Source organism: Myotis myotis, unplaced genomic scaffold (assembly GCF_014108235.1).
Source record: "Myotis myotis isolate mMyoMyo1 unplaced genomic scaffold, mMyoMyo1.p scaffold_m19_p_3, whole genome shotgun sequence".
In the NCBI taxonomy this organism is placed as follows: Eukaryota; Metazoa; Chordata; class Mammalia; order Chiroptera; family Vespertilionidae; genus Myotis; species Myotis myotis.
Window position 1 is genome coordinate 162382642 of NW_023416335.1, and position 25734 is coordinate 162408375.

At 52.0% G+C, this 25734-nt stretch overlaps 3 protein-coding genes across 4 annotated transcripts in view; 2 read left to right on the forward strand and 1 right to left on the reverse strand.

Moving 5' to 3' along the window:
* FIGNL2 (fidgetin like 2) overlaps positions 1 to 11193 on the forward strand; it is a 31672-nt gene extending 20479 nt beyond the window's left edge. For both annotated transcript variants that reach the window (XM_036300664.1, XM_036300665.1), the window contains exon 2: positions 6701 to 11193. In XM_036300664.1, the coding sequence (XP_036156557.1) occupies positions 6712 to 8688 (1977 nt within the window). In that variant the 5' untranslated portion in view covers positions 6701 to 6711 and the 3' untranslated portion in view covers positions 8689 to 11193. The remainder of the gene's footprint in view (positions 1 to 6700) is intronic.
* A 2501-nt stretch (positions 11194 to 13694) lies between these two features.
* Positions 13695 to 15956, forward strand: LOC118651357 (transmembrane and death domain protein 1-like). Its single transcript, XM_036300426.1, has one exon. The coding sequence runs from the start codon at positions 13711 to 13713 to the stop codon at positions 14668 to 14670; it is 960 nt and encodes a 319-aa protein (XP_036156319.1). The 5' UTR covers positions 13695 to 13710; the 3' UTR covers positions 14671 to 15956.
* Positions 15957 to 16164: 208 nt separating this feature from the next.
* Positions 16165 to 25734, reverse strand: part of SCN8A (sodium voltage-gated channel alpha subunit 8) — a 186059-nt gene continuing 176489 nt past the window's right edge. Inside the window, exons 26-27 of the mRNA XM_036300192.1 lie at positions 25288 to 25558; positions 16165 to 22017 (exon numbers count right to left, since the gene is read on the reverse strand). Of these exons, the coding sequence (XP_036156085.1) occupies positions 20870 to 22017; positions 25288 to 25558 (1419 nt within the window). The 3' untranslated portion in view covers positions 16165 to 20869. The remainder of the gene's footprint in view (positions 22018 to 25287; positions 25559 to 25734) is intronic.

Here is a 25734-nt window from a genome sequence, read left to right on the forward strand (position 1 = left end):
GCTGGGCTGGATGGACCCTCAGGCTTCCTGCCTGTGAAGTGGATGCAGACATAGATAAAGGTGCAAACAGAAAGCCAAAGTGGTTAAAATGGAAGAGAATTACCTAGAGTGGAAGGCCAGCACCTGGAGGGGTTGAGGGTAGAGATCAGGTGGGCTGGATGAGCTGCCAGGGACAAGGGCCCCTCTGGGTAGGGCTAGGAGCAGCTTGAGGGGCTAATCCTGGAATAGATGAGAGAGAGGGGGTGTGGTGCTGGGACAGGCTTGGAGAGCCACGGGGGCGGGGTGGGGGGGGGGATTCCTGGCATCCACACTGCTGGGTGGAGTGGTTCAGTGGTGGCCAAGGCTGAGTGCTTGGCCTTGAGGGTGGGGACCTGAGTGAAGAGGGGCAGAGGGGGTGAAGGAAATGCCTGTGGAACCGCCCGGACACACAGCCTTCCCTGCCGTGTCTATGGATGTCCTTCCCCATCATTCCCAGCTGAATGTGTTCAGGGAAAGTGCTATCATCAAACTTCTTTTCTCCATATGAAGGAGCCAAAACACAGATAACAATGAATAGAAAAAAAACAAAACAGGTTTAAGGGTCCATGTGGTAATACAACACGGGGCATCGCAAAAGCAGGTTTACAGTTGTTTGTATAGAAAATGCAATAATTAATAAATAATACAATAAACTGTGTTTCCGGTACTCACAACTGTAAACCCACTTTTGCCCCACCTGTGTTTGCACTTGTATAACTCTGATATTACGTCATATGACGCTGCAACCAGACCCCTTGTGATTCCTGACGTCCCTGGAAATGACCCCCTCTGACACCAGCTAATGCCTCTGCTCTTTGAAGACCCTCAGTAGGACCCGCAGACCTGCCCACAGACCTCGCACTCAGCTCTACTGCCTCTGCTCTGCTTTCTTGTCATTGCTGTTCAGGGTCAACTCTGAAGGCAAAACAACCTTAAAAACGTTCCTTTTTTAAGCTTTAGTATCTAAGGCTCACGCCCTCCCTAGGGCAGTGGGGATGAGGGTAAATAGTTTTAGATTCAAAGACTGTCCTCTCCCATTGATGTCAGGTCATAGCCTCTGGAGGTGGTGCTGTCAACAAACTGCTGTAAGTACGGGCAACTGAAGAGAACCCGAGAAGCCATTTGCTTATTTTCAGCTCTTCTTCTACCACTCTCTCTGCATACACCTACTTCCAGGCCTCCGGTGACCCAACATTCCTTGGTACTCCTTCTAGGCTTGCAGTGTATGATTATGTAGGTTGCTCACTGCACATGAGCCCTATTTCTTTTTTGTTTTAATATATATATATATTAAATTTAATATATATATAATTTTATTGTTGACAGTACTAGAGATATCCCCTAATAGCCCCCTCTGCCCACCCTCTACCTCCGCCTTAGGCCTTCACCACACTATTTAAAAAATATTTATTGTTGAAATTATTACATATGTCCCTCCTTTTCCCCCATTGACCCCTTCTAGCCCACCATCAGCCCCTGCCCCAGGCCTTAACCACCCTGTTGTCTGTGTCTATGGGTTATGCATATATGCATACAAGTTCTTTGGTTCATCTCTTCCCCTCTTTGGCCCCCACCCCCCCACCCCCACCTTCCCTCTGAGATTCCACAGTCTGTTCCATGCTTCTATGTCTCTGGATCTATTTTGTTCATTCCACGTATGAGTGAGATCATGTGATACTTGTCTTTCTCTGACTGGGTTATTTCACTTAGCATAATACTTTCCAGGTCCATCTATAGTGTCTCAAAGGGTAAGAGATCCTTCTTTTTTACAGCTGCATAGTATTCCATTGTGTAAATGTACCACAGCTTTTTAATTTTTAAAATATATATATATATATTTATTGATTTCAGAGAGGAAGAGAGAGGGAGAGACAGGAACATCAATGATGACAGAGAACCATTGATCAGCTGCCTCCCACATGCCCCCGACTGGGGATTGAGCCCACAAGCCAGGCATGTGTCCTAACTGGAAATTAAATCTAAACCTCTTAGTTCATAGGTCTATACTCAGTCATGCCCGCCAGGCTGTACCACAGCCTTTTTATCCATTCATCTACTGGTGGCACTTGGGCTGTTTCCAAATCTTAGCTATTGTAAATAACATTGCTATGAACATAGGGGTGCATATATTCTTTCTGATTAGTTTTTTGGAGGTTTTAGGGTATATTCCCAGAAGTGGGTTCACTGGGTCAAATGGCAGTTCCATTTTTAACTTTTTGAGGAAACTCCATATTGTTTTCCATAGTGGCTGCACCAGTCTGCATTTCCACCAACAGTGTACTAGGGTTCCTTTTTCTCCACATCCTTGCCAGCACTTGTTGTTTATTTATTGACTAGGGGCCCAGTGCACGAATTCGTGCACCTTGAAAGGAACTGTGGGCCTTGAGGCTGCAGTGGGCACAGGGGCAGGTCTCGGCCCATCCTCTGCACCCCCACCTGGCCCCTCCCACTGTGGTCCCCTGTCTGCTGGCAGCCCCCCCCCCCCCGGGGGCCCATTTCTGATGATTAGTGGCCACTGCTTGCACCTGCTGACAGCATGGAGCAATTGGGGCCAGCGCCAGCAGCAGGTGCAAGCAGTGGCTGCTGCCCTGACCGCCCCTCAGGAGCAGGGGGAGGTGGAGAAGCCCTCAGGGGCGATCAGGGCCAGCAGCCGCTACTTGCACCCCCTGAGGCACCAAGCGATTGGGCATTGGGTGGCAGCAGGTGTGAGCGCCAGGTGAGACCCAGTGCGCGCGGGAACAAAGACTTCTCAGTAACCACCAGAGGCTCACCCCGATGACTGTGACTGGTGCCCTGCCTTGGTCTGGCACCTCCACTCACCTGCTTCACCATCCCGCTGTTGCTGCCGCCTGCCATGTTCCATGCGCGCCCCCTGGTGGTCAGCGCACGTCATAGGGACCGGTTGTTCTGCTGTTCCATCTATTTGCATATTAGCCTTTTATTATATAGGATAGGATGGTAACCACTCTGACAGGTGTGAGGTGATATCTCATTGTGGTTTTAATTTGCATTTTGATGATTAGTGACTTAGAGCATTTTTTCATATGTCTATTGTCCATGTGTATGTCCTCTTTGGAGAGTTGTCTATTTAGGCCCTTTCCCCATTTTTAAATTGGACTTAATTGTTGAGTAGTATGAATTCCTTATGTGTTTGGATATTAACCCCTTATCAGATGTATCATTGGCAAATATGTTCTCCCATACAGTGGGTTCTCTTTTCATTTTGATGGTGGTTTCTTTTGCTGTGCAGAAGCTTTTTAGTTTGATGTAGTCCCATTTGTTTAATTTTTCCTATTTCTCTTGCGCTTGGAGATGTATCAGTGAAAATTCTGCTACATGAGATGTCTGAGTTTTTACTGCCTATGTTTTCTTCTAGGGTTTTTATGGCTTCACGACTTACATTTTGAACTTATTCTTGTGTATGGTGTAAGTTGGTGGTCTAGTTTCATCTTTTTGCATGTGCCTGTCCAGTTTTCCCCAAAACCATTTGTTGGAAAGACTGTCTTTGCGCCATTGTTTTTGCTTTCCTGGTCAAATATTGACAGCAATGGTGTGGGTCGATTTCTGGGGTCTCTGTTCTGTTCCATTGGTCTATATGCCTGTTCTTATGCCAGTAACAGGCTGTTTTGATTACAGTGGCTTTGTAGTATAGTTTGATATCCAGATTTGTGATCCCTCCAACTTTGTTCTTCTTTTACAAGATTGCTGTGGCTGTTTGGGGTCTTTTTTTGTTTGTTTGTTTGAAGCCCTATTTCTTAAGGCACATGATTCACATCATAGACACAGTAGATACGTAGATTTATTATGACAATTTTCAAGAATGTGGCAATAAATTGTCTTGAGGAAGGGGATAGGGTATATGAGTTAACCCAGTCCAGGCTTTCTGAATGCATTGTGCTCTGTATCTTTAAAGGTGTTGGCACCCTCTAGCCCCGTGGTCGGCAAACTGCTGCTCACAAGCCACATGCAGCTCTTTGGCCCCTTGAGTGTGGCTCTTCCTAAGCCTTAGGAGTACCCTAATTAAGTTAATAACAATGTACCTACCTATATAGTTTAAGTTTAAAAATTTGGCTCTCAAAAGAAATTTCAATCGTACTGTTGATATTTGGCTCTGATGAGTTTGCCAACCACTGCTCTAGCCTGTCTGGTCACCTTGGTCCCTCACCATTCAAAATCCAGTAAAGACACCACTTCCTTGGTGAGGCCTTCTCCACCAGGTGTAGCATGTTCCCTTGAGCCCCACCTCACAAAAGATGTTGTCTATCTGTCTCCACATCTGGCTGAACCATCATATTCACCTTGCAATCTGCCCCCGCCCGCCGCCACCTCCCCCCCCCCCCCCGCAGCATAACATTTAGTATTTGTTGAAGAAAGAATATTGAAACTGTAAGGCTAACTTATCTCATTAAAAGCGTAGGTTTGAGAAATACTCATCAGCAAAAACCATCTCTAGTATGCCGTTTAGTCTTTGAGCTTTTACCCTCGGATCAGGCTAACCCATTGGAGCCATGTGCCCAGAGAGTGCACTTCCCCAGGCCCTGAATCGTTTGACTAGTTTGGCTCATGCCTTGACTGGTGTTGAGGGGCAGTGTAAGAAACAGCCATGTAATATTTGTGTTTGTGGCATGGCTAAGAGGACATTATTACATCTCATAGGTTTGCTTCCTGAGGTCCATGAAAAATAAGCCCTGTGATCTCTATGCTAGAAACATTTTGCTGTTTTTGAGTATGGCCATGTTTTTTTACTTTGCAAAGTGAGTTATTTGGTTACTGGGAAGCTAAGATGTGCACTTAACTGCAATGCTGTGAACTAACTTTCCCCCATCTTCCCTGGATTGTGATTTATCTAAATAACCTCTCTGTATTGTGATGATCATATTTTGGGAATGAGACAGATGGCAACACTTGCCCTGGGCACACAGCCATCACGTGCAGAATTGGGTCTGGAACCCATGTGCTCTGACCTTATCAGGCAGAGACTAAAAGAAACCAAGTGGAAAGGAAGTGAATGCTTCTAGATCAGCCTCTGGGATTTCCCAGGGATGGCGCGGAACTGCCAAAGACATCTATATCCCTCACTTGAGGCCCCAAGGGGGCCCTGGAGTCTCTAGGAAGATGGAGGTGAACAGAGCACTGAAGGCTATCAAACTGTTGGGCCATTAGGTCAGCGGCCCTGGGCAGGCCTCTCATCATTACACAACCTCAGTGTCTCTTTAGTGCCTACCTAGCACGTCGGGCATGCAACAAACAGCTGTTCCTGAATGAGCCCCACGTGGGCTTGGCTATTTCCAGGGCTAGCATGTTCTACCCTTCACGACATTAGGTCTGGAAGTCAGGACCATTGTGTTCTAGAGGTCAGGGCTGGTGTGGCCAGGACAAATAATCATCATTGCCTATAAGATGCAGTTAGTTGGTTGCCAGAGGGAAGGGGGTGGGAGGAGAAGGCAGCCCCAATATATGGTGACAGGAGATGTGACGTTGGGTGGTGGGCACATGGTACAATATACAGATCTTGTAACATAGACACCTACACCTGAAACCTATATCATGTTGACCAATGTCACCTCAATAAATTTAATATAAAAAAAGGTGAAGTTAGGGCCAAACATGTCCTTTCCAGATCCCTCTTGCTCTGAGGGAAGTATTTTCAGATAACTTTAACCCTGGGACAAGAGGGGTAAATCCTGTACTGTAAGCATGTCAAACTCAAAGGCTAACAGGGCCAAATAAACAAGGTTTAACTTTATGTGGGCTGCAAAAAACCCAAAAGCTTCAATTTTCATAGAAATGTAGGTTTATTTCGATAGAGACATGCTGAATACAAGGACTGAAATAAATGAGTAATCGTTAACATAAAATAATAGAATATTTTAATAAAAATTAATATTTTTTCTTGAACATTAACTTACCAGACACTGAATAACTGCACAAATTAATAAGCGTAACGCAAATAAATCTATTTTTCTTGTTCTCCGAAAGCTAAATATTTCGTGTTGCGCACACCAAACAAGTCAGTGCAAGAGTAATGACGCAGCAATCGGCTGCTAAAATATTTGCTGCTGGTATTAGTGGAGAGAAGTGGTGCGCCTGCATGTAAGGCACGTAAGGGAAATGAATGCAACACGATTATAGTGATCAGTAATTAGTGAATGTTGTAATTTGTTATTAATAATTTGTATAACAGGATATTCTAAAGGTTAACCAGTTAACTGCCACGCGTCCAAAACGGGATGATATTGGAATTTCTTCCACATGCGCTGGAATATTTATGAATTTAAGTTACCATAATTTTCTTTACAAACCCAGAGATGTCACTAACAAGTCTAATTTTAAAATTGGGTGACCAGAGTTGATATGCAAGGTTTGCGGCTACAGATGCACGTGGTGTGTGTGGGGAAGATTATGAAATTATTATTAAAACGTTTCTTACATACTGTTATATTGGCTGGGCCGCAAAAATATTAATTGTGGGCCACATGCGGCCCGCAGGCTGAGTTTGACATGCTTGCGGTACTGTGTACTTGGTGCTGGAGAAGATTCCCCAGGAGGGTGGTGGGCGCGGGAGAACCAGCCTGTCCCGAGCTGCATGCAGTCTCGGTGGGTAGGGAGGTGGGCGCGCGGGGCGGTGGGCGCGCGGGGAGGTGGGGCCCTGAAGGACCTCACCACCCCTTCTCTCTTGCAGCTCTGTCGAAGATGCACTGGACACCGGAACACGCCCAGCCTCTCAACCAGTGGCCAGAGCAGCACCTGGACGTCTCCTCCACCACCCCGTCGCCAGCCCACAAGTTGGAGCTGCCCCCTGGGGGTCGCCAGCGCTGCCACTACGCTTGGGCACACGACGACATCTCCGCCCTCACGGCCTCCAACCTCCTCAAGCGCTACGCCGAGAAGTACTCGGGGGTCCTGGACTCGCCCTACGAGCGCCCCACCCTGGGCGGCTACGGCGATGCCTTTCTCAACGGCGCCAAGGGGGACCCCGAGCCCTGGCCAGGGCCAGAGACACACTACCCCTTGGCCTCGCTCCACGAAGGCCTCCCGGGAACCAAGTCGGGCAGTGGGGGCGGCTCCGGGGGCCTCGGGGGCTCCCCGGTTTTAGCCGGGAACCTGCCTGAGCCCCTCTACGCCGGCAATGCGTGCGGGGGCCCGCCCGCGGCGCAAGAGTACGCGGCCGGCTACGGCGGGGGGTACCTGGCCCCGGGCTACTGCGCGCAGACGGGGACCGCGCTGCCCCCGCCGCCCCCGGCCGCGCTGCTGCAGCCCCCGCCTCCCCCCGGCTACGGCCCCTCGGCGCCTCTGTACAACTACCCCGCGGGGGGCTACGCCGCGCAGCCGGGCTACGGGGCTCTGCCGCCGCCCCCGGCCCCGCCGCCCACCCCCTACCTGCCCTCGGGCCTGGCGGCGCCCACGCCCCTGCCCGCGCCCGCCCCGGCCCGGCCCGCGCCCGCCTCCTACGGCTTCCAGGCCGCCGCTCCGGGGGCGGAGGCCGGGGTGTCGCTGAAGCGCAAGGCCGCGGACGAGGGCGCGGAGGGCCGCTACCGCAAGTACGTCTACGAGCCCACCAAGGCCCCGGCGGCCGACGGCGCCGCCTACCCCGCCGCGGACAACGGCGACGGTCGAGGCCACGGGTTCCGGGCGAAGCTGCCGGGGGCGGCGGAGGAGGCGTCGGGCAAGTACGCCGGCGGCGTCCCCCTCAAGGTCCTGGGCTCCCCGGGCTACGGCCCGCCACTCGAGTCCTTCGACAAGTTCCCGGAGCGCGCGCCGGCCCCGGCTCCCCGGGGGGCCTTTGCCTTGCCGTCGGAGGAGCCCCCTAAAGCGGTGGACCCGGGGGCCCTGGAGCTGGTGACGAGCAAGATGCTGGACTGCGGGCCCCCGGTGCAGTGGGCGGACGTGGCGGGCCAGGGCCCGCTCAAGGCGGCGCTGGAGGAGGAGCTGGTGTGGCCCCTGCTGCGGCCGCCCGCCTACCCCGGCAGCCCGCGCCCGCCGCGGACCGTGCTGCTCTTCGGGCCGCGGGGCGCGGGCAAGGCGCTGCTGGGGCGCTGTCTGGCCACGCAGCTCGGCGCCTCGCTGCTGCGCCTGCGCGCAGCCTCGCTGGCCGCGCCCGGGGCCGCCGAGGGCGCGCGCCTCCTCCAGGCGGCCTTCGCGGCTGCGCGCTGCCGCCCGCCCGCGGTGCTGCTCATCAGCGAGCTGGACGCGCTGCTGCCGACCCGGGAGGACGGCGCGGCCGCCGCGGGCTCGCTGCTCGCGCCGCTCCTGGCTTGCCTGGACGGCGGCTGCGGCGCGGGGGCCGACGGCGTGCTGGTCGTGGGCACCACCTCGCGGCCCGCAGCTCTGGACGAGGCCACCCGCCGGCGTTTTGTCCTCCGCTTTTACGTGGCGCTGCCGGATGGTACGGCCCGCGGACAGATCCTGCAGCGGGCGCTGGCCCAGCAGGGCTGCGTGCTGAGCGATCGGGAGCTGGCGGCCCTGGTGCAGGGCACGCAGGGCTTCTCCGGGGGCGAGCTGGGCCAGCTGTGCCAGCAGGCGGCGGCCGGGGCGGGCCTCCCGGGGCTGCAGCGCCCCCTCTCCTACAAGGACTTGGAGGCGGCACTGGCCAAGGTGGGCCCCCGGGCCACCCCCAAGGACCTGGACTCGTATGTGGAGTGGGACAAAATGTACGGCTTCGGACACTGACGGCGCGAGGGGGAGGCGCGGGAGCCGCCACCCCTCCCTCCCCGGTCCTGGGAGGGATGTCTGTAACCCACCTGGCTGGGAGGGTGCAGTGATGAATGTGGGGAGGGAGGAAAGGGGGCTGTTGGTGGATTTTTTTTTTTCCGTGGGAAGGAAAATGCTTCTGCTAGGCAGATAGATGCCATATGCGCTGTGTACTCAGGTTTTTTCTATTTATTGTGGACGGGAAGCTTGCCATCTCCGCACCTCAGACGGGCAAGTCTGCCTGGGGGGCCTAAGGAACTCCTGCGCTCTCACCACAATTCTTGTGTCTCCTCGCTATCTGGATGCCTCCCTCCTCCTCCCCCCACTCTCCCCTCTTTCTTTGCTTTCGCTTAGTTTTCTCTCTCTGCCTTATTGTCACCACTCCTCCAGTCCCCCGATCCTGGCCCAGTTTCTCGTTTGCTCCTCCCTCCCCTATCTCCATCTATCACCCTCTGCTGTCTCCATCCCTTGCTCTCTAGCTTCGGTGCCTCTTGGTCCTTCTCCCTGCCTTCTGTCCCTCTCATTCAAAGACTGCAGTGTCCCTTTGCAGGAGATCTGGAGGTCCCGCGGCGGAGGAGGAGGGGATAGGGAGTTCCCGCCCACCCCATTACCCAGCTGAAACCTGGGTCTGGCGGGAGGTGTCAAGCAAAAACCACCCAAAGAAGGGCTTGTTGTTGTTTGTTTTTGAGGGGGGAGTCCCAGGAATGTAGCTTGTTTAATATTTAGGCCTCTTATTTTTGTAAGATGTGTAGAACTTGCTGTTTTTCTTTTTATTTTGACAACTCAGGAAGAAACTGACCTCAGAAAGAATGTTAGACGTCGGCTACTCTCCTGTGTGATCCCACCACCCACCCTGCCCCTCAGGGGAGCACATTTTCCCGGAAGACTTGGAAAGTGAGACTTGTGGGGCAGGGCGGAGGAGGACCCAGGGCTACACTTAGACCCCTGCTCTTCCTGGGACAGAGGGAAGCAGAATGTATTTGTAGGCTTCCTCCCAGTCCAAGGTTGTAGGCAGGGGTGCTGGGGAGCGTGTTGTGGGATTTGAGATCAGGTGAGTCTGGCCCCCTTTCTGCTACTCCTCCAACTGGGTCCCACTCTCAGCTTAGTATTTTCTGTGAAGGGTTAACCAGACTTGGGTTGTCCTCGCCTACTTCCTGCCCCAGACCCAGAGTAGCCTGAGAGGCCCCAATGGGAAGGTGACAGAGGCAGAAAGTCCTCAGAGCGGTCAGTCCACCTGGCCACTGACCAGGCAGAGGTCTCCTATAATCCAGGCTAAGGGGATTGCTTCTGGAGGGAAAGACAGTTTGGCCACAAGTCTGGTTGGGCACAAAACTGACTACAGACTCAACCTTCTCTGTCCGCTAGGAGGCTCTGATGAGCAGTGAGCATCTGACACAGGAGAGGTTCTGTGGGGAATATTCCTTTCTCGTTCTCCTAGGGTCGAGGTCTTGGCAGGCAGTGTGAGGGGGGCAGGCTGTTTTATGCTAACATTGGGGGTTTATTCTCAGTCACATCCACACTTTCCACCAGAAGCCCAGGCTTGGGCTCTCTTCTGAGAACCGTATTCCTCCTCTTCCTACCAACTTCCCTTGATGGGGCTTCAGCCACTTGCCACCTCCCCCTCGGGAGCCCATTTCACAACTCTGACCTTTGGTCCAAAGTTGGGGGGGGGACAAGCCCTCACCCCTAACTTCTTTTCTCTCCCACCCCAGCCTCCCTCCCTGTACCTGCCTGCCCTTTCAGCTGCTACAGTCTCTGCACCTCCCCCCCCTCCCAGCTGGAAGGGTGTGCAGGGGGAGCATTCGGGTGCCAAGGTGCTGAGGGCCGCCAGGGAAGCTGCTCTGTGTTCCCCCTCTTCACGCCTGGTCTCTTGCTGGCCTTCCTCTCCTCGGAGCTGGCTGTTTGCAGGACTGTTGCCTCAGAAGCAGTGGGGTGGGCTGCAGGGTCTTGGCTGTGAAAGGCCCTTAGAGGGAGCCAGGAGTGAGGAGGTTCTCTCAGGTGTGTATGTATATGGGGGGAGGGCTTCAGGGAAGTGGGGGTTGGGATCCCTTCCCTTCAAGAGGCAGGCGGCTCTGGGGGGTTGGGGGGCCTCGCTGACTGAGACCCACCGCCTCTTCTACTGGCCTTGGGGAACTTTGCACAAGGAGACATCCCCTAGTCTACTAGCACCTACCTCATGGGCACTGGGTTGGGTGGGGGAAGGCAGGTCCGGCTCTGGCAATGTTGGGGGGGCATACCAAAGAATCCAGGGGCAGGGGTTGGGGGAGGGCAGACACAGCAAGCTGGCCCTCTCCTTCCTCCACCCAGATTGGGGTCGGGGTCCTCTCCTCCAGCTGTAACCATTTCTACCTCATTTTGCTGTGTGTTGTACATGGACGTATTTATCTCCTGTCTGAAGATGCTCTGCAGTTGTGGTCTGTCTACCTCAGAAGAGACTGTATTTTAAAAGAAAGTATTACACAGTATTAAAACGATGACATGTGGTCTCCAGAGGATTTCTTGGGGGTAGCAAGATGTGGGGAGCCCTCTGGGGACGGCGTGGACATCCAGGCCTGTCAGTGCCCTTGGTGTGGTGCTATGGGTGTTACTGTTCCTTGAGCACAACATTATTGTGGAACCCCTGCTATTCAATCTGGCACAAGCAGTGCCCACCAGGCACTGGGCCCTGAGGCCACCAGGTGAAAGGCTATACTCTCAGGCTCCAAAAAGCCCCTGGGTAGGGAAAGCTCTCATGCAATTCTGAGCTCTCAGAGGCTCAGAATTGGGCCAGACTCATATCCCCAGAGCTCTGAAGTGTGGGGGGCCAAGAAAGGCTTACATGTTTGTTGAATGAGTAAATGAAGGAATAAATGAGTGCATGGAGGGAAAGTGGGCAGAGGGCAGAGGAAAGAGCTAGCTGAATTCTAGTCTTAAGGTCCCAAGGTCCTTTATCCGCCACCATTTGTCAATCCCCAAACTATCTTTGACAACTCAGCATAAACCCGGAGACTGATAAAACTAGGAAGGAGCATGTTGCTGAAAAAACTGTGTGGAGATACCCGTGAGGTTTGGATTCACAGCTTCCTTGACAAATGCTCTAAAATTGCTGAAAATGCACCAGAGTCCAAGGGGAGTAGTGGCCCCAGGGCTCAGTGCTTGGTATATACACCAGGCTTTCAGGAGACAAAGCAAATGGTTCTCCCCACTGAGAGAAGCATCTGGGGGTGTGCCTGGGCATGAGGGCTCCAGGGCATTGCCCCAGGGTTCAGTGACCCCAACTCTCTCCGGCCTTGGATGTCCAGACCCCCCTTGTACTCTAGTTGGTTTATTATGCACCTGCTGTGTGCATGGCACTGAGAATATAGAAATGATTAAGCACAACCACGGTTCTGAAGAGCCCAGAGTGTAGGGTAGGGAAAGCTGAAAAATGGATCCTTTGAAAACACAGCTGCATAGAGCTGCTTGAGGAGGGGCCAGATCAGAATTTTTATTCTCACATCTGGCACAGTATTTGGTACATGGAAGACAATGAATAAATCCTTGAATTAATTAATTAATTTACAGATAAGTGTCTTGATGTAGGATGCACAGTTATCTCAAGAATGCCCGGGCCCTTGCCAGTTTGTTTTTGGTTAGAGAGTCGGCCCACACACTGAAGGGTCTCAGGTTCGATTCTGGTCAAGGGTATGTTCCTTGGTTGAAGGCCTGATCCCTGGCCCCACTAGGGATGTGTGCGGGAGGCAACCAACCGATGTGTCTTTGTCACATCAATGTTTCTCTCTCTCTCTGTCTCTCCCCTCCTTTCCACTCAAAAAATCAATGGAAAAAATATCCTCTGGTGAGGATTAAAACAAACAAAAGAGAAGGCCCAGAAAAGACCCTGACTCACAGTGGTGGTGGTGGGTGTTGGAAAAACTTCCTGGACAGGACGGGGGACAGCAGCAAAGCTACGGAGGCTGGCAACTGCACCCTCCATGGGATTTGCTGTAAGAGCATGAAGTGAGGGCGGGAGTTGGGGGAAGTGAGGCTGGAAGAATCACTGGGACGGAGCCACTGCGCCGGGAGGACCTCACATGCCCTGTGGAGAGTGGAGGCTCCACCATGAATCTCGAATCTCGTGTGTGTTTGGGTGGGTGGGTGGGTGGGTGGGACACAACTGATTTGAAAGTTAATTCGCACACTGATTCAAGAAATCTTTACTAAATAATGATGCACTGGTTGCTATGGGGACAGTAGATGGGCTTCACGGTGGAATGGGGGAGGCAACGAAAAGGCAGAGCTGTAGGAGTGGAGAGGATGGAGTCAGGGAGGGCTTTCCAGAAGAGACCTGTCAGCGGAGGAGTGGCCCAGGCAGAACTAAGAGTGCAGCCAAGATCCAAAGGCGAGCCAGAGCCACTGGCTGGGTGTGAGTGGGCTCGGTGTGTGTGTGTGTGTGTGTGTGTGTGTGTGTGTGTGTGTGTAGGGAGCTGGGGCCTGGAGGAGGAGCTTGCCTCACCCAGACAAGCCTGGGTGAAGGTTTGGATGCCATGTCAGAGGATGGGAAATGACAGTCTAGAAATGTTTAGTATTTATCTGGAAAGAAGAGAATTTGGGTATTGATTGGATACCAGAGATAACGGAGGGCTAGGGGTCTAGGGCTTCTGGTGGAGGATGGGGGGGGGGGGGGCAGGAAATGGGCTAGAAGAGATGCCCGGGACTTTTTAAATTTGAGGCCTTAGTGGGGCAGCCCCTCCCAGTCTCAGGGGGACTGAGTCCCACCCACCCAGGGGTGCCGGGAAACTCCCAATTCCTGGATTTTGTGGGTCCCTCCGTCTTAATTTCTGTGTGTTGGGAGCTGTCTCTCCAACCAGTTGCGTGTATTGGAAGCCCCCTTCCAGGTCCTGGGGTGCTGGGCTCCCTCGCCCCAGTTGCTGAATGTGGACCCCCCCCCGCCCCGCCTCCCCACCACCCGTGGGTGTTAGCGCCCCGCCCCTCCCCTCCCCTCCCGGTGCGCATTCGGAGCTCCTCCGTCACCGCCAGGCGATGGCGGCCCCCGCTCCCGGCGGGGCCCTAGGCGTGGCACTCTGGGGCTCGGTACTGGTTCTGGCGGGGGCCTTGGACGCCATGGGGCCTCACACAGCCGTCCGTCTGGCCGAGCTGCTGACCCCGGAGGAGTGCAGCCATTTCCAGTCGCTTCTGAAGGCGCCGGACCCGGACGTTGAGGCCGAGCTGGCCAGACTTTCTGAGGATCGGTTGGCCCAGGCGGAACCGTCGGGGCCCACGTCGGGGTCGCCGGGCCGGCGGCGGCGGCGGCGGCAGGCGACTGACCCCGAGGTTTCCGACGGCTGCCGGGAGGGGCTGGCAGCTTGGCTGGCCGCCGAGGCCCCGACCCTGCCCTGGGACCGCGTGGCCCGGGCCCTGCGGCGCTGCGGCCGCCCCGACGTGGCCCGGGAGCTGGGCAAGAACCTCCACCAGCAGGCGGCGCTGCAGCTGCGCCAGTCCGGGCAGCGCTACCAGCCCCCGGCGCCGGCTGGGGTCCCCGCGGCAGCCCCCGCCCCCGCCCCGGCCCCGGCCCCGGCCCCCGCCCCGGCCCCGCGCTCCCGCCGCGCCTCGGCCTCCGAGCCTAACTGGGACGAGCTGGAGCTGATCGTGGAGCGGCTGCCGCAGGCCCCGTACGAGCGCAGCCCCGCAGGCTGGGCCGGGCCGCTGGCGCTCGGCTTCTTCGCTGGCTTCGTGGGGTCGCTGGGCGCCGGGGCGCTGCTCATCCTGCTCACGCTGTGGATCACGGGCGGCGACGGCGACGGCGACGGCGACGGCGATGGGGTGCGGCCGGGCAGCCCCGGCCCGCCCGCCACCGCCCCTGCCCGGCGCGGGCCCGCGGAGGCGCACGGCTGGTGGGAGGCAAAGCCGCTCTTGACTGAAGAGCGGCTGGTGTCGCCGGGCGCCTGGGCCTGGGCTGCAGATGGGCCGGATCCTCCCGCACCCCAGTGCCCCCGGCTGTAAAGTGGGCACCGTCTGGGGGAGTGCTCCCTGCGACGTATTATAAAAGTCACAGAACCCACAAAGGAGGGAGCGATCGGTTTGTTAGTTGGAAATGACGGGCATATCCAGGGGCGCTGTAAATAGAGAGGAAAGCCCGGGGCCAGCCTGCCAGGCGGGCAGGAGGCAGCCCCCCCCCCCCCCTTCTTGTCAGCGTGAGGACCTTATTTTGAACTTATTCTTCCACTAAGAGCTACCATTTACTGAGCACTAACAATGTGCCAGGCGCTATGGCGAAGCAGTTACATCGTTTGATCTAATTTCCAAAACCCAAGGCCGAAGGTATTAACTCCGTTACACATGGGAAACTCCGGTTAGGAGTCCCTAACCGCCTCTGGTGAGGGGCACAGGACGGCGTTGGAACCGGAGCTGCCGGAGCTGCAGGTGTGGCCCCAGAGGAAATGGTCTGTGGGCAGTAAGGGGGCGTGGGAAGCATAACGGGGCCAGAACAAAATGCTGGCCGTGTTGGGGCGCCACAGCTAGAGGTGTGCCCACGCCCAGGGGCTGCTGCCAAGCTTCTCTCCCCATCCTGGCAAGGCCTCGTGAGGGTCTCCCAAGAGCCCCAAACCTTTCCCACCCCCTGAATGGCTGGGCACCGCCAGACCAAGCACCTCACACAGACTCTGCTCAGATTATGTGCCCGGGCCCCAGGGGAGGGCAGGAGGGCAGCGGTGGGGTCCTGCTGGGTGCGAGCGCGGGACTCCCCATCCTCCCTGGGCGGAGGGGCTTCGGTGTGAGCGCGATGACAGAATGACAGGCCAGTCCAAGAGGAGAGTTGAAAACAGGATTGACGTAACCCTTTATTGCAAATTCTAAAGTAAAAAGATGTACAGTACAAAGTAAAATTGAAATTTCAGACTATAAACTTCCAACCCACTTATACATTCTCATTTCTCAAGCATCTCTGCCATTTCCGCATAAACGGAACAGGGAACAAGTTGAGGCGGTGAGGGGAGGAGATACAGCAAGGGAAAAAAATTAAGTGTTTAGAATAATCACAAACCCCAGAAGCAAGTGAAAGGAAAGATATTTTCTCGACCTGCTGTCCTGGTGATGAGAAGCGGGAGTGGTTGGAGCAGTGCAGTTTAAAATGGCTCTCAGAATAGCAGCATTTATGGTACCATTTCATCTTCCTTAAGTCCAAATAACACTTCGCCCTTCCCTAGTGCCTTTGCCTCTGTATCTCAAAACATTTTACACAACATTTAGTTAAAGCCTCACAACACCCCTGTGAGGTAGGTCAGTATTATTATCCCCATTTTACAGATGGGGAAACTGAGGCACAGAGAGGTTAAGTGACTTGCCCAAGGCCACACAGCGAGCCAGCGGCCGAGCTGGGAATGGAACACAGGAGTTCTGTCCCTTTTCTGGAACCACTGGCCCCGCTCCCCTTTACCTATATACATTCTTCACACACACACAAGTGCACACCCACCCCACCCCACCCCACCCCCCTTAGCCTCTATGTACAGCAAACAGTAGTGGGGGACAAGGGCAGGGGGTGCCTCAGCAGCGTTTAATGGAGGAAATCTTGGTAATCTTAAAAAGGGAATCCAAGAAAGCATAGAGCTAAGCCACAATGCAGACTCTGTGCAAACCTTGGGCCCCTCCCAATCCCGACTTCCTCTTCTCTCCTGCTGTCCCCCTGGCTGGCTAGTTGCAGCCAATTCTTTAGGGGGTGGGGGTACCTGAAAATGAACGAAGCTTTTTGCAAAACTTTGGGCAACATCTGAGAAAAGAAAGAGGCATCGCTACAGAAGATGCCCAGGACTCAAGTCACAAAGTCGTAATCCATGGCAATCTCACCTCCATATTAGGCCTGGAGGCTGGGGACCGGGGGAGGATGGGGACTGACCTACCAGCCATTTCTCTCCAGAGTGGAGCTACTGGAGCAGACTAGAGTGGGCACTTCAGAATCCTCCTGAGAGTGTTTCTGGATCGGGAGACATGGCCTAGAGAGGGATGTCCCCAAAGCAGGGCAGGGTGAGGGCAGCGGAGGGGGGCCCCTCATCCCTGCACAAATGTGAACGAGGCCAGCCCTGGTGCGCTGGTTTATCTGGGGGTGATGGAGGGCAAGGCCCAGCATAGCTAGCAGAGTGGAGGCTGCTGGGCATCGTGCACGCCTGAGCTTGGGGGCACTGGGTTAGATTTTTTTCACAAACTGGTGAAAAAGGCAGAAGGCCAGCCCAGCTGGGCTGGCTGATATCATCCCTGGGGCTCTGCCAGCTGGACTGGTGAGGAAGGGGTTTCGTGGGCCTGTAAGCACCGGCCTGGCCTACGGAGGTGTGAGGCATGCAATGGGCGAATGCAGGGGTGGGGGTGGGGGTGGGCAGGTGTCAGGACCTTGCTTTTCTCTCCAATCTCTACCTCTCAGCCAGAATGTGGCTAGAGACCCTGATCTCTCTCCATTCCTCTCCTTTCCCCAGATGTGCTAAGGTCCCAATTCCCAGACCCCTCCCAGGACTCAAGAATTGGGATAGTCAAGCAACACACACACAGCAAGACAGGCTTCCCTTGTACAGGAAAAAGGGTCGTTTTTATTATGTCTCCTTTTTTGGATGATAGTAGTGATGTACGTTTTGTCATGTCTCATTTAGAGCAGTGGTGGCCCCCATGCATTCACTAATACACTAATCTTCACTATTGGTCTTGCACAAGTTTACGTTGGTTGCGGCAGAAAATAAAAGAGCTCTGGGCACTGTTGTTCCAGGGGCTTTGATTGGGAGTTTCTATTTAACTCTCCCAGGTCAACTTCTGGTGCCAAGAGAGGCCCATTCGGCGAGGGTGGGAGTTGGACATGCCGACCCCCGTTTGTCCCTGCTCTCGCCCTCTGCTTTCGATTGTGGAGTCTCCTCATTGCGAGTAACAAAGAGATCAAGGAAAGAGGGGGAAGGTGTTTTTCCACACAAACCAGCAACCGTGTCCGCTGCCGCTCAGTGGCTTTGGCTCTGCATTTTAAATGAACAGCATCACACACGTCTTTTTGCTTTTTGTCCTTTTTTAAAGGTGGATTGTGGAGTATAAATACTGCACCAAGGACCTGGCTACAAAAAATAAATATTTATATTGTATTTATATATCTATATATATATATATGTGCAGTGATACTGTGGCTGCTGCTGCTTTTTGATTGGCTTCGTTAATATTTGGCAAAGCGTTGCCGCTTACCCACTCAGTGAAGACGTACAGAAACGTCACCACTGATTCTCTCGGTTCAATGCCTGTTAACTGCGGGTGTAAACTGCTGGTGATGGTGTCATTTACTACCAAAGAAGTGTGGAGCAGGGCAGGTGAGTGAGTGAGAGTGGTGGGTGGGTGGAGGGACGGAGGGGAGGAAAAAGATGGTGGGAAAAATCTGAAGAAAAAAAAAGTGAAACCTCAAATAGAGTGGTGGTGGCGTCTTTCCTGTGAAGCTGGCTGATGGGTGTCAGATACCAAGGCCCGCGTGTGCCTGAGGAGATAGCCTGCTGGGCTGGGATCAGGTCTGGGGGGAGGGAAAGGGTCAGATATCAGAAAAGACTCATGAATATGTTCTAATAGCTTAACGGTATCGTTAGCACGAGCACTTGGGGTAGCGAGTGGGACCTTATAGCTCTCTTGCCCATCTCAATCCTAAGAAACAGTTATGAAGTTTAGCCAAATCTTGCATAGAAGTGGTTAGAATTTATTGCACATTGGAACAAAAATATATATTTGTGTTGTTTTGGAAAAGACCATTAGCAATAAAAAATTTTTTTGTCTGTCTGTCTGGTTTGGGGATGTACATTGGCTGACAGCATCTAAGTTCTAAGAAAGAAAGGAAAGTATAAAAAATAAAAATAAACATGACAATGGCATAAGCCAGAAGCCATTTCCTATTTAGTACGTTAATAATTTTGTATTTACAAAAAGGCATGCCAATAAAATAAAATGATATATTACAGTATTTATAATTCTCTTAAAAAGAATAACCACACACGTCAGCTTCTGTTTTGTGCTGTTTACGATGTAACCTGTACACGATGCTATGCATTCATCCTAGCGGTTAGCAGGGTCACCTAAAGAGATGCCTTTTCAACCTCGTGTTGGGCGTAGTGCGAAAGTTCCACCGTGGTGCCACAGAAGCAGGCTTACGAGAGCTGGCCCGCATCGAATGGTCCAGCAGGACAGAAAGCTCTGCTTCCCGACTCGCTGTGGTTTGTTCTACGCAAAACTAGTCAGGTGGACATACATCCAAAGTGCGTCTACTGCAAGGCAGATTGGTGTGTCTGATTATGGGTTCTTTCCCTCCCCTCTGTTATAAGGTTCAGGGAAAATTCATTTTGATTTGGTTAGCAAGCGAAAGTCTCTCCTCATTCTTTGTATAGACTTCCTGACACATTCAACTGCAGCGTCTTGGCTTTAAAATCTAGTCATCAGACAAGAAACCCCTGGGCTACTAAAAACTGTCTTCCCTAAAGCAGGAGATGGAATGAGAGAGAGGACGCTCCCCCCAAAAGCCATTCTCCAATGGCAATGAGCAGGTTGCTAAGCAGACAGCAAAACTGGCTGGAAGGGAATGCGCTGGGGGAAGCTGGAACATTTTAAGAATAAATAAGTTGTTTTCTCGTGAGAATCAGTGCAATAAAGAAACCAAGTGGGCTTGGTTCAGAGGAGGCGCCATCACTACCTCAGGTCCCACCAGTGATGAGTTATTCTAACAGTACGTGAAGAAACTGCAGCCATAGCCCCAGTGCTGCTGCCCTCACCCACCTCTGTGGGCAAGGGAAGCCCTGCTCGGTGGAAAATGTGAGGGAGGTGAGAGGGATCATGCAGTGTGTGAGCTTGGGACAACCCCTCTGCAGAAGGGAGGCCTGTTCAGACCGTCTGAACCCCTCTCCATGTGGACCCGAGCCCAGAGGAAGCCACATGCAGAAGGGCGTGATACCAGATGAAGTGAGCACCCCTTCACCCCCAACGAAAGGTGTTGTAAGTTCCCCAAGTTACCCCCTAGAGATAACATACTACTCTGAATAGCATTTTTACCTCTATCCCAAATAAGTGTCAGTTCTCCAGATGAACTTTTGATTTTTGTGTTTAGCCCTAGGATTTGGTTTTACAGTGACATTATTAATACAAGCCATTTGAGATCAAAATTTCCCCACGTACGGGACACAGAGCAGCATTAAACAGTTCATCTTTCAAAATGTGCAACAATGGCTGTAAGAGATGTCTGTTAAACATATACACACACGGATCCATCTGCTTGTTGGATTGGGTTTGTTTTTGTTGGACGTGGTCAATTGGTTGGTTATGTTTCCCTATCAGGTGTATGAAAGGCTTCTAAGAATTCATAAAGAATTATGGTGGGTATGGAACTCTTACCATTTTTTTTCCCAAATACAGTGAACGGTGCAGGGCTGGGTCCTGTTGGAAGGCTGACCCAGTGCAGGGGACAGGATGAGCAGCGTCCTGTGGTGTATGGTTCTCATGCATGACTTCTGATCACGGCATGCCATCATGCAAATCATTTCCACGCATTGAACGAGCACAATGTTTGGAATCGGCCTGAGCAAGTCCTCCTCAGCCTGAAGAAACCTGATTGTTTGCCCCCACCCATCTCCAAACCACGTGCAGCCCATGTGGAGAAGATGCGGTTTATGTCAAAGAAACTGACAATTAAATGACATGGGCTACATGTGAGTGTGAGTGTGAGTGTGAGTGTGAGTGTGTGTGTGTGTGTGTGTTTTCTTTTGCTGCGTAGCTTAACTAATGGAGGAATGCAAATATAGTTTGCATGAACAAACGAACTTTTTAAAGTGATGCTTTCTGCTTCTGAGAATCAACAAAATGAAAAAATAAGATCCATGTGGCTGCAAGGGAAATATGCTGGTCCCGGCAGCCTCTCCTCTGTTTTTGTGTCCTGTTTAGTTTTGTCCTAAGTTGCATTGACTGATGTGGAACATGCAGTAACCACCTGCCCAAGCGTTAGAAAATCTGCGAGTCGGGGGGCAGGGTCCTTTGCCCTGGGCAGGTCACTGCTCAAGATGCAACCATGTGACATGGTAAGCAGACTACGTTTGGTATAGATCGTCAGGGTAAAGTGTCTCCATAGCTGTTCTGCACTGATAATATTCAGGAAGTTTGTAAACAATCTTTCACTTGCGCATTTTAAGTCTGTACAATATTAAATTTTCGCTTTCCTCTAACACTTGGATTCTCTGGCCTCTTTCTGTCTTTTGGCTCTTTCCCTTCTTCCTTCCTCTGCCCGCTGCTGTTTCTCCTTCTCAGGTTTAGTCACACTGTCATAGGATGGGAGGGAGGCGGTAGACGGGGTGCTCTCCTTCTTCTCCGGGTGTGTGCCTCCGTTCTCCAGCTTGTTGGAAGCTGTCTTTTTGCAAATGAAGCCCCGCCTTGCTAAATGTCCCCGGTAGGCGCGCTGCAGGACCACGGCCGACACCTCCTCCTGCTTGCGCCGCAGTGTGGTCGTGATCGGCTCGTAAGACACTTTGGAAGGATTGGACGCCACGAACCGCTCCTCCATCTGCTGTCGAAGGATGTCCAGCTCCCCGCTGTCTCCCAGGACCCGCTTGGTGAAGGCAAAAAGGATGTCCAAGCAGTGGATGCGGTCCCCGCTGACCATGGGCAGATCCATGGCAATGAGCTCAATGGTGTTGGGCTTGGGCACTCGCAGAGGATGCTCCAAGGCATCTGCGAAGTCTGCCAGCTTACAGTACTCGATGAACTGCGTGGCGTCGGGGTCGAACTTCTCCCAGATCTCGTAGAAGGTCTCAAAGTCGTCCTCACTCAGAGGGTCTGCACTTTCCTCGGTGGCTACACTGAAGTTCTCCAAGATGATGGCAATGTACATGTTCACAACAATTAGGAAGGAGATGATGATGTAGCTTACGAAGAAGAAGATGCCCACTGAGGGGTTCCCGCAGTCTCCCTTAAAGCCACTCCCGGGGTGCTCCTTGTCCAGACTGCAGTCAGGCGGGCGGTTGAGAATGGGCAGCAGCAGGCCATCCCACCCAGCGGAGGTTGTGATCTGGAACAGGCAGATCATGCTATTGCCAAACGTCTCAAAGTTGAACATGTCATCAATGCCAGCCTCGTGCTTCACATACGCAAAATTGGACATCCCAAAGATGGAGAAGATGAACATGACCAAGAAGAGCAGAAGGCCAATGTTGAACAGAGCAGGCAAGGACATCATTAAGGCAAAGAGCAGGGTCCGAATCCCTTTGGCGCCTTTGATCAGACGCAAGATGCGCCCAATACGGGCCAATCGGATGACTCGGAATAGGGTTGGGGAAACAAAGTATTTCTCAATTATATCCGCCAGGAACATTCCTAAGAAGAGGAATAGAAGAAGATATGTTACTGGGGTTGGAGACATCCTTTCTCTTTACTGTGTCACATGGTATAATGAAACCCTTAAGTTCAAAGGACTTTATAGAATAACTAACTGCCTTACTATTCAATCTGAACTATCATGATAAAAAAGAAAATCACATGTTTCAAAGATATAAAAAAAGATAAAACAATAAAATAGACACCCATGTAGGTAACACCCAGATTTAAGAGACGCTAGCATTTCACCAGGTTGCTTCTTCTTCATTCCCAGAAGCAACCACAGTCCTGAACACAGTGTGTATCACTGCGGTGCCATTATGATTTTGGTATGTATGGATCCATAAGTAATATATAAATAGCATTTTACATGCTTAAGGAATTAAAATATATCTCTTTTTAGATCAAATCTTTTTAGATTTCTATCTTGCTTTTAGATTTAACATTGTGAAATCTGGTATTAAAATAATTTTAGATTATTCATGATAATGGTTGAAAATCATGACTAGGTCCTCATTTGTCTGGTTTCCCACTCAAGGATAATTAGTTATTTTCAAATTTGTGCACGTATGGCTTCCTGAGGTGCTATCAGTTCTTTTCCAAAATGCTGTCAAATTCCCATGTCCACACACAGCAATGAGAGGCCCCGCTCCGCCCTGTGGCTCTGCTCCCTTTGGCTGTGATGTCTGAGTTATTCTGGTGATGCCGCCCATTTTCAGGGTACCTTCTTCCTGGCTCTGAAAAGACATTTTGGTTTCTCATCGCCCCATGTCCATACCCCAAAGAATGAGTCTAGAAAACTAAAGAGACCACTCGCGAGTGGCTTTTAACTCAGCCTCTAAATTTTGAAACAAGTACGGGTAGATAAAAAGGTCGAGACATTAGTAGGAAATAACAGTAGATGGTGAAAATGTACACACCAGAGGGCTGTGTTCTATCCACACTCAGCCAGCGGCCCACCTCCACCAGACCACTTGCCTTAAAGCTACAGAGCAATAATGGGAGCCCCACAAGGGCCACAGAAGGAAGAGCAGATGGAAAGGATGGGAACCTGCAGGGAAGACAAAAGTGTGGTCTCCTCCTTCGGTGCCTTCTGCTGTCGAGGCCCCAGTGAGACAACACGGGCTTCAACCGACATGAGGGACTGACTTTAAGTTAAAATATGTCTTTCAACCATAAGGATTCATAAACATTGGGTGACGATCAGCAGAAGGCGGTGGACTCCCCTTACCTGAAGGTTTTAAGGTAGGTAAGACTCTCAGGAAAGGACAAGAGGCAGGAAGTTCAAAGTAGGCCAGGTAACCTCTTGGGGTTTCATCTGGAGCTAGAATTCCATGGGTGTTTGAACTTTTAAGAAAACCTCTACCTCATCCAGGCCCCAAATCGCTATTCCGCTCTCTTCCTTTCACTTCTCAATGAAGCCATAACCAGTGGCCATAAGAAGTCAGGTAACTTGCATTGCATGTATGGTGGCCAAGTAAGGCTTCAGAGAGAAGATGCCTGAGTGATGTTTTGTCGGATGAATGTCTATTTGTCCCCAGAGAATAGGAGAGAGATGGGGCAAACAGCAACCCAGGCAGCAGGAACACCATTTACGGGGCCTTTCAGGAGGTTCCAGGGCTAGTTTCACCCCAGATCCTCTTTAAAAAGATAATTTCTGCCAAAACCGGTTTGGCTCAGTGGATAGAGCGTCGGCCTGCGGACTGAGGGGTCCCGGGTTTGATTCCGGTCGAGGGCATGTACCTGGGTTGCGGGCACATCCCCAGTGGGAGATGTGCAGGAGGCGGCTGATCGATGTTTCTCTCTCATCGATGTTTCTCACTCTCTATCTCTCTCCCTTCCTCTCTGTGAAGAGTCGGTAAAATATATTTAAAAAAAAAAAAAAAAAGATAATTTCTATACTTTCATTTCTGAGCAAATTAATGATATCTAATAGAAACTCCAATCATTAAAATCTATTTTTGAGAGCAGGGGGCACGGTCTGGTCTGCGGGTTTTCTGTCCCACTCAGTGATGGGGGGGCAGAAAAGGGTTGGGCACAGTGGAAAGGGCAGCACTGTTCAACGTGTGCTCGGGGGAGGCTGAGAGTGTGGGCCTGAGGCCGGGCGCTGGGCTTGAATCCCGTTTGCTCACTTACGAGTCCCATGTCTCAGCAGCTGCTCTGTGCTTGCTGATACTTACAGGGCTGTTGGACGGGCTATAAATTAAAACATGCAAAGCACTTGGAATGGTGATCAGCACATACTAATTCCACTAAAATGTAAGGTATCATTATTATAACTTGAAAAAGATGTTGTGATCAAAGAAAAGTGGGATGGTGTATTAAACAAGTCTTTACTGCAGGACTTCCAGGAGCCTTCTAGAGCAGCGATGGCGAACCTTTTGAGCTCGGCGTGTCAGCATTTTGAAAAACCCTAACTTAACTCTGGTGCCGTGTCACATATAGAAATTTTTTGATATTTGCAACCATAGTAAAACAAAGATTAATATTTTTGGTATTTATTTTATATGTTTAAATGCCATTTAACAAAGAAAAATCAACCAAAAAAAATGAGTTCGCGTGTCACCTCTGACACGCGTGTCATAGGTTCGCCATCACTGCTCTAGAGACTGCTGTGCTCTGTGACCCTCACCAGGGAAACTCACTGTACAGTGTTGCCCAAAGTAATTTCATCATGGGATCCTTTTATTGGGGAAGAGATGGATGATGGGATTAGTGTTCCATGTAGCAACACATATTTGGACATGCTGCCCCTGAGGACAGAAACTAGAAAGTGGCCCAGGCCCAGGTGAGTGCCGCGTCACTAAACCAGCCTGGCCACCAGAGCTCTGGAACTGGTCCCCAGGGGGCTCGGGCACTCTCTCTCTGCTAGCCTGTCAGTCAGACCCACCGAGGCAGTGTTTCACCATTCAGGATGCCTTTTAAGAAGGCAAGGAATGGTTCTGAGAGGGCAAGCAATGGGACAGCATTTCCTCTGTCTGCCAGAACAGCACCCCTTCAACCTTTAGGTGAAGCAAAATGCCACACAGTTGCTGTTAAAACACCAACCTGAGTTCTGCTTCTGCTGCCTCTGAGCTGAGTGACCTTCATGTCTTTACAGTGAAGGTAATAAAATGGCCCGCTTCCTGGGCTGTCATAAGGTGACACATGGGCTTAAGCGAAGAGCGTGACCGGCCTGCACCCCAGACCTGCGTAACTCGTTGCTCTCCCAGGAATCTTGTCCTCAAGGCCAGTCAGATGCCCATCTCCCTTCCCGCCTGCCCCACTCACCCACAATGGAGAGGATGACGACCACGAAGTCGAAGATGTTCCAGCCAATGGTGAAGTAGTAGTGCCTCAGGGCAAACATTTTGAGCACACACTCACAGGTGAAGAAGATGACGAAGACCAGGTTAATCCAGTAGAGGATGTTCTCCATCTGCTTGCTCTGAGTGTCTGTCTCCACCATCATTGTCACCATGTTAAGGCAGATGAGCATCATGATAACAATGTCAAAGGCTTGTTGAGTGACAAAATCAAAGACGATACCTTGGATTTTGTTCTGGGGTGGGGAGAAGGGGAAGAAAGAAACGAAGGATTCATGAAAGCCTTTCTAAGCAGGCTGTGGTTGCCATCCTGTTGATCAGAGTGCGCTGTTTCTTTATATAATACCAGCCAGCTCGATCCTGCTGCTCTCTCAGGGGAGCAGGAACATGGGCAGACCCCAACATCAGTGTC